The following is a 14203-nucleotide window of genomic DNA, read 5'->3' as shown; positions in this document are numbered from 1 at the left end:
CGCAGCTGCTGCTGCCCGCCGCCCTAGCCTCGGCGTAGGCGCGGCGCAGAGAGCGACCCAGCAGGGTTCGCGTCAGCTCGCCGGCGGAGGCGCGCGTGGACGCGGCCTCGCTGGTGGAGGAGCCGGCGCCACCTAGAGGCGCGTACGTGTACTCCAGTGAGTCCGCGCCGAGCGGGGGCGTCACCGACGGGTCCTGAGTGACAGCTCCCACAGTCTGACCTGTCATCGTCAGGAAGTCCCTGATGCTCAACAGTCAAGTGGCAGGTTACTCTAATGGCACCACCTAGTGGTGCAGAGAGGGAAAGACACATATCATGAGCCCAGGGTTTTGTGCAGTTATAATAATGTGTTGCATTAAAAACACAATGAATGAACAAAAACCACATGGAGTTAGATACAAAAACTATAAATTACAACTAATTAACTAACTAGCTTCACAAATATATCTACTTTTATTATTCTATGGTTGTTAATGTATGTTCAATATACACTCATCTATACACATTTTTGTTGTGTTTTCCATTAAAAGTCAGACTTTTATTCATCAAAAGAGTTGCAAAATGAATAGAAAATATAGTCAAGACATTGACGAGATTAGAAATAATGATATCTATTCCAAATAAAACTGTTTTCAGCTGTGCTAACATCATTGCACAAGGGTTTTCTAATCATCCAATAGCCTTCTAACGCCATTAGAACACTGTAAATGGGCCTCTATACACCTATGTACATATTCCATTAAAAACCAGACGTTTGCAGCTAGAATAGTCGTTTACCACATTAACAATGTATAGAGTGTATTTATGATTCATTGGGCAAAAAAGTGATTTTCCTACAAAAATTTGACATTTTTTTACCCACAATTTTTTTTTCTCAAATTAAATTTTTTTCTGTCAAAACAATGTTTCCTCAAGATTTCAAAGAAAACATTTTTCTCAAAATTTTAATTTTTTTCTCTCAGAATTTTACTTTTTTTCTCAAAATTAAATTGTTTTCCCCTCAAAATTTATTTTTTTTTTCTCAAAAATTTAAAAAAAAATTCTCAAAAATGTAATTTCTTTCTCAAAATGTCTTATTCATTGAAAAAAACACCATTAGCAAACACAATGTACCATTAGAACACTGTAAATGGGCCTCTATACACCTATGTACATATTCCATTAAAAACCAGACGTTTGCAGTTAGAATAGTCGTTTACCACATTAACAATGTATAGAGTGTGTTTATGATTCATTTAATGTTATATTTATTGAAAAATAAAAGTGATTTTCCTTCAAAGATAAGGACATTTCTAAGTGAGCCCAAACTTTTGAACGGTAGTGTACGTTTTTAAGGTGGAAGACAAATAATAAACATATTTAATACACATAAATAATAAATTTTAAATCCTTACATTGTTAAAATCGCATTAAAGTCTCATCAACATAATAATCATAATGATCGGCCATTTGCAATTTAACACAACCAACGTGTTCCGTATCTGCATTAATCTTTGAAGTGAAGCTCGGTTAAGAGTTGTTTGAATTAAACTTTATTGACAATTCTGTTACTTACCGATGTGACAGCTGCAGGAAACCCGCTAAATGAACCTGTGGACGAGCTCCGCTCATCTCCTGCTGCTGCTTTACCCCGCGATCAGTGGTTCAGTCCGGGTCTGATCCTCACCCGAGCTGACCCCTCCCCCCCTCCCCCCCCTCCTCCTCCTCCTCCTCCTCCTCCTCCTGAGCGGAGAAACACAGAGTAAACATTAACACATTCATTTATTTTTAGTACAGGTTTCAACTTGTGATTATTTATTATTTATTATATACAGACAAAAATATTATATACAGTGAAATATGTATATAAATATTGTAGGTAAGCAGTAAGAAATAAATACTTAACTTAATTATTATCACTACTACTACTAATAACAACAACAACAATAATATATAATAGTATTATTATCATCATTATTATACAATACAGGTGGTTTCAATGCTACGTTACAGGTGGTTACTGTGCTACGTTACAGTGCTACGTTACAGGTGGTTACAATGCTACGTTGCAGGTGGTTACAATGCTACGTTGCAGGTGGTTACAATGCTACGTTACAGGTGGTTACAATGCTACGTTACAGTGCTACGTTACAGGTGGTTACAATGCTACGTTACAGGTGGTTACAATGCTACGTTGCAGGTGGTTACAATGCTACGTTACAGGTGGTTACAATGCTACGTTACAGGTGGTTTCAGTGCTGCGTTACAGTGCTACGTTACAGTGATGCGTTACAGGTGGTTACAATGCTACGTTACAGGTGGTTACAATGCTATGTTACAGGTGGTTTCAGTGCTACGTTACAGGTGGTTACAGTGCTACGTTACAGGTGGTTATAGTGCTACGTTACAGGTGGTTATAGTGCTACGTTACAGGTGGTTACAGTGCTACGTTACAGTGCTATGTTACAGTGCTACGTTACAGTGCTACGTTACAGGTGGTTACAGTGCTACGTTACAGTGCTACGTTACAGGTGGTTACAGTGCTACGTTACAGTGCTACGTTACAGTGCTACCTTACAGTGCTACGTTACAGGTGGTTACAGTGCTACGTTACAGTGCTACGTTACAGGTGGTTACAGTGCTACGTTACAGTGCTACGTTACAGTGCTACGTTACAGTGCTACGTTACAGGTGGTTACAGTGCTACGTTACAGTGCTACGTTACAGGTGGTTACAGTGCTACGTTACAGGTGGTTACAGTGCTACGTTACAGTGCTACGTTACAGTGCTACGTTACAGGTGGTTACAGTGCTACGTTACAGTGCTACGTTACAGGTGGTTACAGTGCTACGTTACAGTGCTACGTTACAGGTGGTTACAGTGCTACGTTACAGTGCTACGTTACAGTGCTACGTTATAGGTAGTTTAAATTAAAAATGTAGAAGTTTTACTATAGTAAAATTATATTTTACTATATAATTTTTTTATAACGGGACTCACAGCCTGTGTTTGGGTTTGTGTCACCAATGTGCAAAGTTGTTTTGTCATCACACACGAGCCATGGAGGTCACAATGTTGTGGATGTTTTTTTTTTTTTCCACCACGACAATCACACACAAATCCTCATTTCCCACAAACAGTTGAAGACGGAGACGTTTTCGTTCTCATCACGCAGGGAAACAAAAGGACGTTCTCATGCTCAGGTTCACCGCGTCACCGTTAATCTGTAAACTACATAACGCGGCGTTGTAAAATCATCGCAGTCATCGAGTAGATAGTGTGACTGGAAAAAGACAGAGAGAAAGAGGTGTTATGTAATCCACAGAGAGAGAGAGCATGTGAGGACATGATCCACACTGTTTTAGTAACGACAGCTCCTCTGTTGACCTGTTAGCGCGACCTTGACGGATCCATCTGAACAATGAGGTTAAACTCAAAATTATGGGGTAAAATGGCTCAGTAGCGCCCCCCAAAGGTGAAACCCCCATATAGGGCAACACCGTAACGAAGTTGCACCGCATTCCCGTGGTGAAAACACGTCACAGAACAGACAAACGAACAAGGCAACAGGAAGTCGGCCATTTTGAATTTGGTGTCCATACTGGCACGGGTTTAAAAAAAGGGGGCGCGGTCAACATTGCAAACATCGGAATTTTTTAACCAACCGACGCCACGAAACAGGAAGTGCACTGAAACTGTGCCTTACGTGGACTGATCTGCTCAAAACTTCAGATAGATAGATAGCTTTAAGCTAACCGATAGATAAATTTAAGCTAACAGATAGATAGATAGATAGATAGATAGATAGATAGATAGATAGATAGATAGATAGATAGATAGATAGATAGATAGATAGATAGATAGATAGATAGATAGATAGATAGATAGATAGATAGATAGATAGATAGATAGATAGATAGATAGATAGATAGATATCTTTAAGCTAACCGATAGATACATTTAAGCTAATAGATAGATAGATAGCTTTAAGCTAACAGATAGGTGTGACAGTGTGTGAGTGTATATTTACGGGTTAAGTCATAATCCGACCCGTACAGTCTGTGCCGAAACACTTTATAGACATACTCACCTTTGAACATTAGCTGGTAACGCCCCGCCAAGGCTCTTATCATGGCGCCATATGTTGTGCTGAAGGTTGGTGTGTTAAAGATCAGCAGAGACTCCGCTAACCGTATGTGCGTCCGATCTGCGCCATGGAAGAACCTATAGATAGATAGATAGATAGATAGATAGATAGATAGATAGATAGATAGATAGATAGATAGATAGATAGATAGATAGATAGATAGATAGATAGATAGATAGATAGATAGATAGATAGATAGATAGATAACTTTAAGCTAACCGATAGATAACTTTAGGCTAACCGATAGATAACTTTAGGCTAACCGATGGATAACTTTAAGCTAACAGATAGATAGATAACTTTAAGCTAACAGATAGATGGATAACTTTAAGCTAACTGATAGATAGATAACTTTAAGCCAACAGACAGATGGATAACTTTATGCTAACTGATAGATAGATAACTTTAAGCTAACTGATAGATAGATAGATAGATAGATAGATAGATAGATAGATAGATAGATAGATAGATAGATAGATAGATAGATAGATAGATAGATAGATAGATAGATAGATAGATAGATAGATAGATAGATAGATAGATAGATAGATAGATAGAAACTAGTCATAATACTGTAGTAGTATTTTTCCTCTAAATTATTCTTTTTTTTTACTAATCTTCAGCTTTATTTGCTAAAAAACAACAAAAAAACAACAACATTGCTTTGTAATTTAGTATATTTCACTTATTTATTTAGAGGCATCTCCTCTTTTTACGCTTATTTTAAGCCGGTGGACGTGCTTATTCCCAGATTGATCAATCTTAATTCAAGAAATCTTTGTTTTCAAGCACCTTTGCCCTCAGATTTAGTGTTTTTATCTTGTTTTTAGACCGTGCAGTTAATTCGTTTGCATGTCTCAATTATAAAACATCCGCCTAAAGTAACAAAATGGTCATTTTAAGTTAAAGTGAGTATTATATGTGTGGATGCATTTTGCCCTTATAAGTACACACAGTGCGTGTGTGTGTGTGTGTGTGTGTGTGTGTGTGTGTGTGTGTGTGTGTGTGTGTGTGTGTGTGTGTGTGTGTGTGTGTGTGTGTGTCCACAGTGTACAGTGGCCTTGTTTGACTTCTTGTGTGTGTACGCTAAGTTCAAATCAGGAGAGTCATGCCTCTAATGTGCATTTAGAAATCTTTATCTCTGCTGCCACGTGTGTGTGTGTGTGTGTGTGTGTGTGGGGGGGGGGGGGGTTGCCAGTTTGGCTGCGTCCATCTGTAACTGCCACAGAACGACATTTGTTGACGTCGTCTCCGTTTGTCAGTTATTTCTGAAATATTTTACACCTAGAGTGACTCGCTCTCTCTTCTGCGTTAAAATTCGTGACACAAACCTCGTAAATAAGGACATTTGAAATAAGTGAAGTTGCCTAATGTGCGACAAAAGTGAACAGAATTTTCACTTCTCTGCAGCGTGTGTCCGATCCTAACGAAAATAAATCCACCGCCGTCTTTTTCTATTCTCTGGACTATCGTCGTGACGAAGAGTGGACGCGACCGAATCTGTGTCCTGAAATGTCCTCTCGTCCTGGGGAAACACATGCAGACGAGACTGAGATTAATCTTCATTTCGCCACAGAGGGGAAAAACAAGAAAGGGCGCCAGAGAGAGAGAGACGGAATTTAATTACACATCTGTCCTCGGCAAACCTTCCCTCGGACGGCTTTTAATCTGTGTTCCGACGCCCGTTAAATATGGACCTGCAGGACGAGGATAACAAATCAAATTAAGTTGTTTTTTTAATTATTAATACTGTATCAGAAGACGACACGAGACCCTTGACACTGCAGGTTAGAAATCATGGAGTTTTTGACGCCAAAGTGAATTGAAGCGACGCTGTATCTGCTACGACGTGGTATCAGATCTGCGCCTCTGTCCTCGCTTCACCTCTCGGCCGCCAGATCACGAGCCCTTGGCCGTCGCGCTGGAATAAACTCCGCCCGACTTCTGTTTTTAGTCAAACAGGGTTGTGGATTCACTCTTTGCCCGTGAGAGGATGTGTAACATCACGATGACGTTCCATCTCGCCTCACCTGACGTGACCCCGTTACAGCCGCTCTGTTCAAACAGCGGTATGTGGGCCACAAACAGCCCACAACCGACGTCACGGTGGTGGTCCGGCCTGTGCCGGTTCCACCAGGAACTTACTCACGGCCCTGTTTACTGGTAAAATAAGCCAATAAAAAAATGTAGGCGTTAAAGGGTTAAATTATGTAATATAGGTCACTGTATTTTCTTTATTGCATTGTTGATGACAATGTGTGTGTGATGTCAGTGTTAATGTGTGTTGCTTTATGATGGCCCTAGAGCGTCATAAAGATACCTGGAACCTAACAGGCATTTCAACAGGCGTCACATATAATATAATATGATATAATATATGATGTGATATGAGATACGAGACGAGGCGAGACGATATACGATATGACACGATATATAATATGCGATACGATACGAGATGCGACGAGATACAATACACGATGTAGGATACAATACAATATGATATAGGATACGATACAAGACGATATATATAATTTACGATACGATACAATTCGATGTGAGATGAGACCAGATACAATAAGAGATATGATATCATACGATATGATATGAGATACGATACGAGACGATATATAATATACGATACGATATGAGATGTGAGATGAGAAGAGCTACAATACAAGATACGATACGAGATACGATACAATACGATATGAGATACGATACAATACGATATCATACGATATGATATGAGATATGATACGAGACGATATATAATATAAGATATGATATGAGATGTGAGATGAGAAGAGCTACAATACAAGATGCGATACGAGATACGATACAATACGATATCATACGATATGATATGAGATACGATATCATACGATATGATATGAGATACGATACGATACGAGACGATATATAATATACGATACGATATGAGATACGATATGAGATGTGAGATGAGAAGAGCTACAATACAAGATACAATACGATACAATAAGATATGAGATACGATACAATACGATATGAGATATAATATACGATACGATATGAGATACAATACAATATACGATACAATGCGATATATGAGATACGATACAATGCGATACGAGATCCGAGATGAGAAGAGATACAATACAAGATACGATATGATATGAGATACGATACAGTACGATACCATATGATATGATATGAGATACAATACGAGATGATATATAATATATGATACGATGCGAGATGCGAGACGAGATACAATACAAGATGTGATATACGATACTATGCCACATCTTACGATATATGAGATACGATACAATGCGATAAGAGATCCGAGATGAGAAGAGATACAATACAAGATACGATATGATATGAGATACGATATCATATGATATGATATGAGATACGATACGATACGAGACGATACGAGATGATACATAATATACAATACGATACGAGATGCGAGACGAGATACAATACAAGATGTGATATACGTTACTATGCGACATCATACGATATATGAGATACGATACAATACGATACGAGATCCGAGATGAGAAGAGATACAATACAAGATACGATATGATATGAGATACGATACGAGACGATACGAGATGATATATAATATACGATATGAGATGCGAGACGAGACGAGATACAATACAAGATACGATATACGACACAATGCGATATCATACGATATACGAGATCCGAGATGAGAAGAGATACAATACGAGATACGATACGATATGAGATACGATAGGTAACCATACGATATCATATGATATATGAGATACGATACAATACAATATAATATATCTGAGTATTATATCATCAAGTTATATCATCAGACGTAGACATCCTAATCTCACCCTCACCCATTCTGTGCAGCTGCAGCATCATGACAGAGTGCTGCCACCTAAAGGCCAAAGGCTGTCATTACAGGTTTTAAAATGATGTGGAATAAATGAGTGTTTTTTTTTTACAGCATTTGAGATCTTTATTGAGATTAAGAGACAATAAAAATAAGTCAAAAGCTCTGCGGAGAATAGAAAAAAAAAAAAGATTTGTACAAGGATAAAAATATCTTACGTGGCTTTAAAAGATGAAGAATAATAATAATAAATATGTTGACGAGAGTGGATGAGAAAGAAGGAACGGCACACTTCAATTTTCCTTAAATTATAATTCAACAAACAAAGACATAAAGTAAACGACGTAAAGTTACAATCGTTTATAAAGAGGGGGCGGGGTTTGGTGAAGGGTACACGTTTACTGTTAGTTGTTGTTAGTGTGTACAGTGTGTGTTTGTGTGTGTGTGTGTGTCCAATGAGTTCCATTTAAGCTTCCTCAAAAATGGCCGCTGTGCAACTTGCCTCCGACGACGGCTCTGCTTCTGTAGGACCGCTGGGTTTCACTTTACGTCATTTGAACAAGTATTCCCAAAAAAAATGAAGAAGAAGAAGGAGAAAAGTTACCGATGATTCGCGGCGGTCGTGAATTCCGCGTTTTCGTTCCTGAGCTTCCGTAGACGCAGCTTCGTAGGGAAGTTTGACGAAAGGGGCTTTTGAGTTGAAAAAACGCAGCCCGGCTCGCGCTAACTGTTCTATCCGCGATCTCCGACCCTACGTTTAAGACGAGAGACAAAGAACGGACTGTGATGGTTGTGTTTGAAGTAGAGATGATCATCACGACTCTGCAACCAAGAACCCAAAAATGATCTCATCTTATCTTCTAACGGAGCGTTTCCACCACCTAGCCTCGCATTTCAACTCGCCTCGGCGCGGCAAAGTAGCGTTTCCACTAGCGTCGTACCTGGTACTCCATTTCGGGTTTTATGAGTAAGCAAACGGGGATAAATAACAACATTTCTGGTACGCAAACGCCGCCAAAAAGTGCTAAGTAGAACCATATAACGTTCTTCGGCTTGTCATCCTTTTTGGCCCCAGGAAGGTTCCACCTGGAACCCTTTTGGAGGGTTCCACCAAGAACCCTTTTTAAAACCCTTTATTCAGGAAAGGGGTTTTAAAGGGTTCTCTGGATCAAAATAGTTCTTACTGAAACCATTAGTGTTACAAAGAACCCTTGAAAAACCCTTTCTTCTGGAAAGTGTCTGTTTTTCAGAACCAAATGGTTCCAGGTAGAACCTCAGCCCTTGTAGAAGGACCCTTTTAGAACCCTTATTTCTAAGAGTGTAGCGCAGTACCTGGTACTCCAGAGATAAATAACAACATTTCTGGTACGCAACAACACCATACACTCTTAGAAATAAAAGTGCTATGTAGAACCATATAAGGTTCTTCGGCTTGTCACCCTTTTTGGCCCCAGGTAGAACCTATTTGTAGGGTTCCACCAAGGATCTCTCTGGATCAAAATGGTTCTTACTGGAACCCTTAGGGTTACCAAGATCCCTTGAAAAACCCTTTCTTCGGGAAAGGGTTTTTCAGAAGGAAATGGTTCCAGGTAGAACCTCAGCCCCTGTAGAAGAACCCCTTTGGAACCCTTATTTCTAAGAGTGTAGCGTACTCCATTTTGGGTTTTATGAGCACGCAAACGGAGATAAATAACGAAATTTCTGGTACGCAAACGCCACCATACACTCTTAGAAATAAGAGTGCTAAGTAGAACCATACAAGGTTCTTCGGCTTGTCACCCTATTTGGCCCTAGGTAGAACCTATTTATAGGATTCCACCAAGGATCTCTCTGGATCAAAATGGTTCTTACTGGAACCCTTAGTGTTACCAAGAACCCTTGAAAAACCCTTTCTTCGGGAAAGGGTTTTTCAGAAGGAAATGGTTCCAGGTGGAACCTCAGACCCTGTAGAAGAATCCCTTTCTGAACCCTTATTTCTAAGAGTGTAGCGTACTCCATTCTGGGTTTTATGAACACGCAAACGGAGATAAATAACAACATTTCTGGTACGCAAACGCCACCATACACTCTTAGAAATAAAAGTGCTAAGTAGAACCATATAAGGTTCTTCGGCTTGTCGCCCTTTTTGGCCCCAGGTAGAACCTTTTTGGAGGGTTCCGCCAAGGATCTCTCTGGGTCAAAATGGTTCTTACTGGAACCCTTAGTGTTACCAAGAACCCTTGAAAAACCCTTTCTTCGGGAAAGGGTTTTTCAGAAGGAAATGGTTCCAGGTGGAACCTCAGACCCTGTAGAAGAACCCCTTTCTGAACCCTTATTTCTAAGAGTGTAGCGTACTCCATTCTGGGTTTTATGAGCACGCAAACGGAGATAAATAACGAAATTTCTGGTACGCAAACGCCACCATACACTCTTAGAAATAAAAGTGCTAAGTAGAACCATATAAGGTTCTTCGGCTTGTCGCCCTTTTTGGCCCCAGGTAGAACCTTTTTGGAGGGTATCCGCCAAGGATCTCTCTGGGTCAAAATGGTTCTTACTGCGACCATTGGCGTTGCGAAGAACCCTTGAAAAGCCCTTTCTTCGGGAAAGGTTTGGTTTTTCAGAAGCAAATGGTTCCAGGTAGAACCTCAGCCCTTGTAGAAGGACCCTTTTGGAACCCTTATTTCTAAGAGTGTAGTTCCCTTACACACTTGGGGGGGGGGGGGGGAGGAAGGGTATAAGTCACAGTTACACATTAGATAGGACTGTAAAACGCTAACTGACGTCGTCGGCGTATCTTCACATTTAATTGGAATGGAGTCTCCTGAGTGTCTTGTGTTTGTCTCACTAAACTATTTGTCACATAAGTAGTAAAACATGAGTGCAATCGTTGAATATTTCATATATATATATATACATATATATATATATATATATATAACAATGTAAACTACAACATATATATATTTGTAAAGTTTTCCCTCAGTGCAACTACAACTACAGCTGGTTCATGCTAGCTAATGTCAGTTTTAGCGGGCTTCTCTGTACACGAGTGTGTGTGTGTGTGTGTGTGTTGTCAGTTGTGTCTCTTCATGTGCAGGGCCAGGTGATCCGAGCGAGAGAAGGCTCTCTGACACAGCACACACTCGTAGGGCTTCTGGCCCGTGTGCTTGCGGTAGTGGCGCGTTAGCTCGTCGGAGCGGGCGAACTTCCAGCTGCAGCCGTCCCACGGACAGTGGTACGGCTTTTCCCCTGAGGGCGCAAAAGGAACGAGACAGTGAGCGATAAAAATAAAAAACGAAATCACGTCAGCAATCGAAAACGTGCGGCTGCCGCGGCTCGCTCACCTGTGTGGGTGCGAAGGTGAGCCTTGAGGTGTGAGCTCTTGGTGTAGGTCTTGGTGCAGCCCGGGTATTCACAGCTGTGGATGGCCGGCCTCTTCTTCCCCGCCGGCCTTCGCCCGCGCTTCCCCTCCGCCCCAGCAGGGGGCAGATGAGGTCCGAGAAGCATGGGCTGCTGTTGCTGCTGCTGGTGGTGGTGATGAAGTGGCAGGTGACCCGCCGCCGCCGCCGCCGCCGCCGCCGTTGATGCGCGGACGTGACCGTAGTCGCAGAATATCGTGGCGTTGTTGTTGAAGTTGGGCATGTAGCCGTAGTGTCGGGGGTCAGGGGTCAGCGCCGGAGTCGGGACGTACCTGCCGTCCGGCAGCGTCGCGGTCACCGACGGGTGCTGCTGGGAATAGTACGAGCCGTAGTCCCAAGGCGTGACCTTACCTCTGCTGCCTTGTGGGAATCCGTACTGATCTACATCAGACGGACCAGGACCTGAAGTCCGCCCTGCGTGGTCCTCGCCATAACCTCGGTGGTACAGCTGTAGCTGAGCAGGGGGAAGAAGCTCGAGGCCAACGCCGCCGCCGCCGCCGCCGCCGCTCACCTGCACACACTCTGGACCCGGCTGGCTCTTATAGGCGCCGCCCTCGTGGTACGCGGTATCGTGCTGTTGGTCGGCGTTCTCCAGGGAGGGGCTGAAGTCGGGCGAGGGGTCGCTCCACTCAGAGAGCAGGAACTCGATGTCCCACGACGCTCGGCTGTCGTCGTCCAGGAGCTCGTCTGAGACTCGCTGAGAGGACGCCTGCAGCTGCTCGCCGCCGCCGCCGCCGCCGCCGGGCAACAGTTTGTTACCGAGAGAGTCCAGAGGCAGAGAGACGCCTTCAGGCTGCCAGACCTAGATGTTTTCAGAAGGTGTTACAGGAGACATGGATTATTAATAATAGGAGATTTTATGAGAATATATACAACCAGACTCCTTCCTTTGTTTTAATGTGTAATCTTTCCATAAAGGAATCAATGTCGTTAATAACTGAGGGAGATTTTGGAACTAAAAAGACTAGTCAGGCCATGTTCGTATATTCGTACAAGCTACTGTTCAAAAATTTATACAATAGAACACATATTGAGGAAAAAAATAAAATTTTGAGGAAAAAAATTTAATTTAGAAATTTTTAGAAAAAATATTAAATTTTAGGCAATACAATTTTCAGAAAAAAAAATCCCCCCCATAAAAACTTTTCCTGAAAAAAAGTTTTTTCTCAACTTTTTTTGAGAAAAAAAATTGTTCTCAAAATTTAAAAAAAAAAAATTCTCAAAATTAAAAAAAAATTTTTTTTCTCAAAATTGTATATTTTTTCTCAAAATTTTTTTCTTCTCAAAATTGTATTTTTTTCCCTCAGAATTTTATTTTTTTTCTTCAAAATTGTATTTTTCTCAAAATTTTAATTTCTTTTTAAATGACCTTATTTTTGAAGGAAACATTAAATGAATCAGAAATACACTCTATACATTGTTAATGTGGTAAACGACTATTCTAACTGCAAACGTCTGGTTTTAAAAGAATATGTACATAGGTGTATAGAGGCCCATTTACAGTGTTCTAATGATTAGAAAACCCTTGTGCAATGATGTTAGCACAGCTGAAAACAGTTTTATTTGGAATAAAAATCATTATTTTCTAATCTTGTCAATGTCTTGACTATATTTTCTATTCATTTTGCAACTCTTTCACTGAATAAAAGTCTGACTTTTAATGGAAATACACAACAAAGATTGTATAAATGAGCCCAAACCTTTGAACGGTAGTGTACATTGTGACTACAGTAGAAAAACATGCATCTTTGTGGCTAAAAGGAGTGCATTTATTTCAAAATCCAAATATCTAAGTGCAAAAACCTTCAAAAACTTTCTTCAAGTAATTGAAAACAAGAGCCATATTCTTTAGAGGTCGTGGCTTCTCAAAGTCTACGGAGAGAATCTGCTTTTTGACTCTTTAGCTCGTATATGTGACTGTTAGAAACAAAGCGTGACTTACCTTCATGTCGTCGGTGGAGTGAGCGACGCTGGAGAAGGAGCTGAAGGACGGGAGCGTGGCCTGAGTCACAGCCATGCAGCGCTTTCACTCAACAGTTATATCAAAACAGTAGTGGGGTTTTTCCCTCTTATTTTTAAAAATCTTTTTTTTTTGTTTTTTTCTGTCTTTTACATGACCGCCGACCCCTCAGCGAGCAGGAAAAGGTCAAAGGTCAGCAGGTCGCTCATCAGTTACAGTGCAAACTGACACAAAGCCCTGGCCTCCCTCACTCTCTCCCTCCTCTTGCTTGTCTATCTCTGTCAGCCTTTCCTTCAAATCTCTCTGTTTCACGTGAAGTTTCCGACCGTTAAGAAGGTGGAGCGTTAAAAAAGAAAAAAGAAAGAAAAAAAAAAAAACTTTCTCAGCTGCTTTTACGTGTTTTCTGCTTTAAAATTCTTCATTTTTAACAACTCTCTTCTGTCGTCCTGGAATTGTTTTAAACCAATAAACCAATAAATAATTCATGTTATATTAGTGTTAGGGCCAAGATAAGGAAATAAATCATATCATTCAAACAGAATTTAACAAAGTAAAAGCTTAACATTAGCTTAAACATTCAATATAAACAAATATTAAATCTTAATATTTTATTAAGTTTAACTCAATTTAATCACAAAAAAAGCATAATGGCTTTTGTGATCCTGTAAAAAAACTTCACTACACTCTTAGAAATAAAAGTGCTAAGAAGAACCATATAAGGTTCTTCGGCTTGTCCTCATAGAAGAACCCTTTTTGGCTCCAGGTAGAACCAGTTTATAAAGGTTCCACCAAGAACTTTTAAAACCCTTTATTCAGGAAAGTGGTTTTACAGGGTTCTCTGGATCAAAATGG

General features: G+C 40.5%; 1 protein-coding gene across 1 annotated transcript; it reads right to left on the bottom strand.

Moving 5' to 3' along the window:
* Window positions 1-11045: 11045 nt before the first annotated feature.
* Window positions 11046-13408, bottom strand: klf1 (Kruppel like factor 1 (erythroid); the record flags this gene model as incomplete). The annotated part of the gene is made up of 3 exons (XM_083905585.1): window positions 11046-11221; window positions 11317-12193; window positions 13334-13408. The coding sequence occupies 3 exons, from the start codon at window positions 13406-13408 to the stop codon at window positions 11046-11048; spliced, it is 1128 nt and encodes a 375-aa protein (XP_083761711.1).
* Window positions 13409-14203: the final 795 nt, after the last annotated feature.

The sequence above is a fragment of the Microchirus variegatus genome (assembly GCF_963457635.1).
Source record: "Microchirus variegatus genome assembly, chromosome: 19".
Taxonomy (NCBI): Eukaryota; Metazoa; Chordata; class Actinopteri; order Pleuronectiformes; family Soleidae; genus Microchirus; species Microchirus variegatus.
This window is presented reverse-complemented; position numbering and strand designations above follow the sequence as displayed.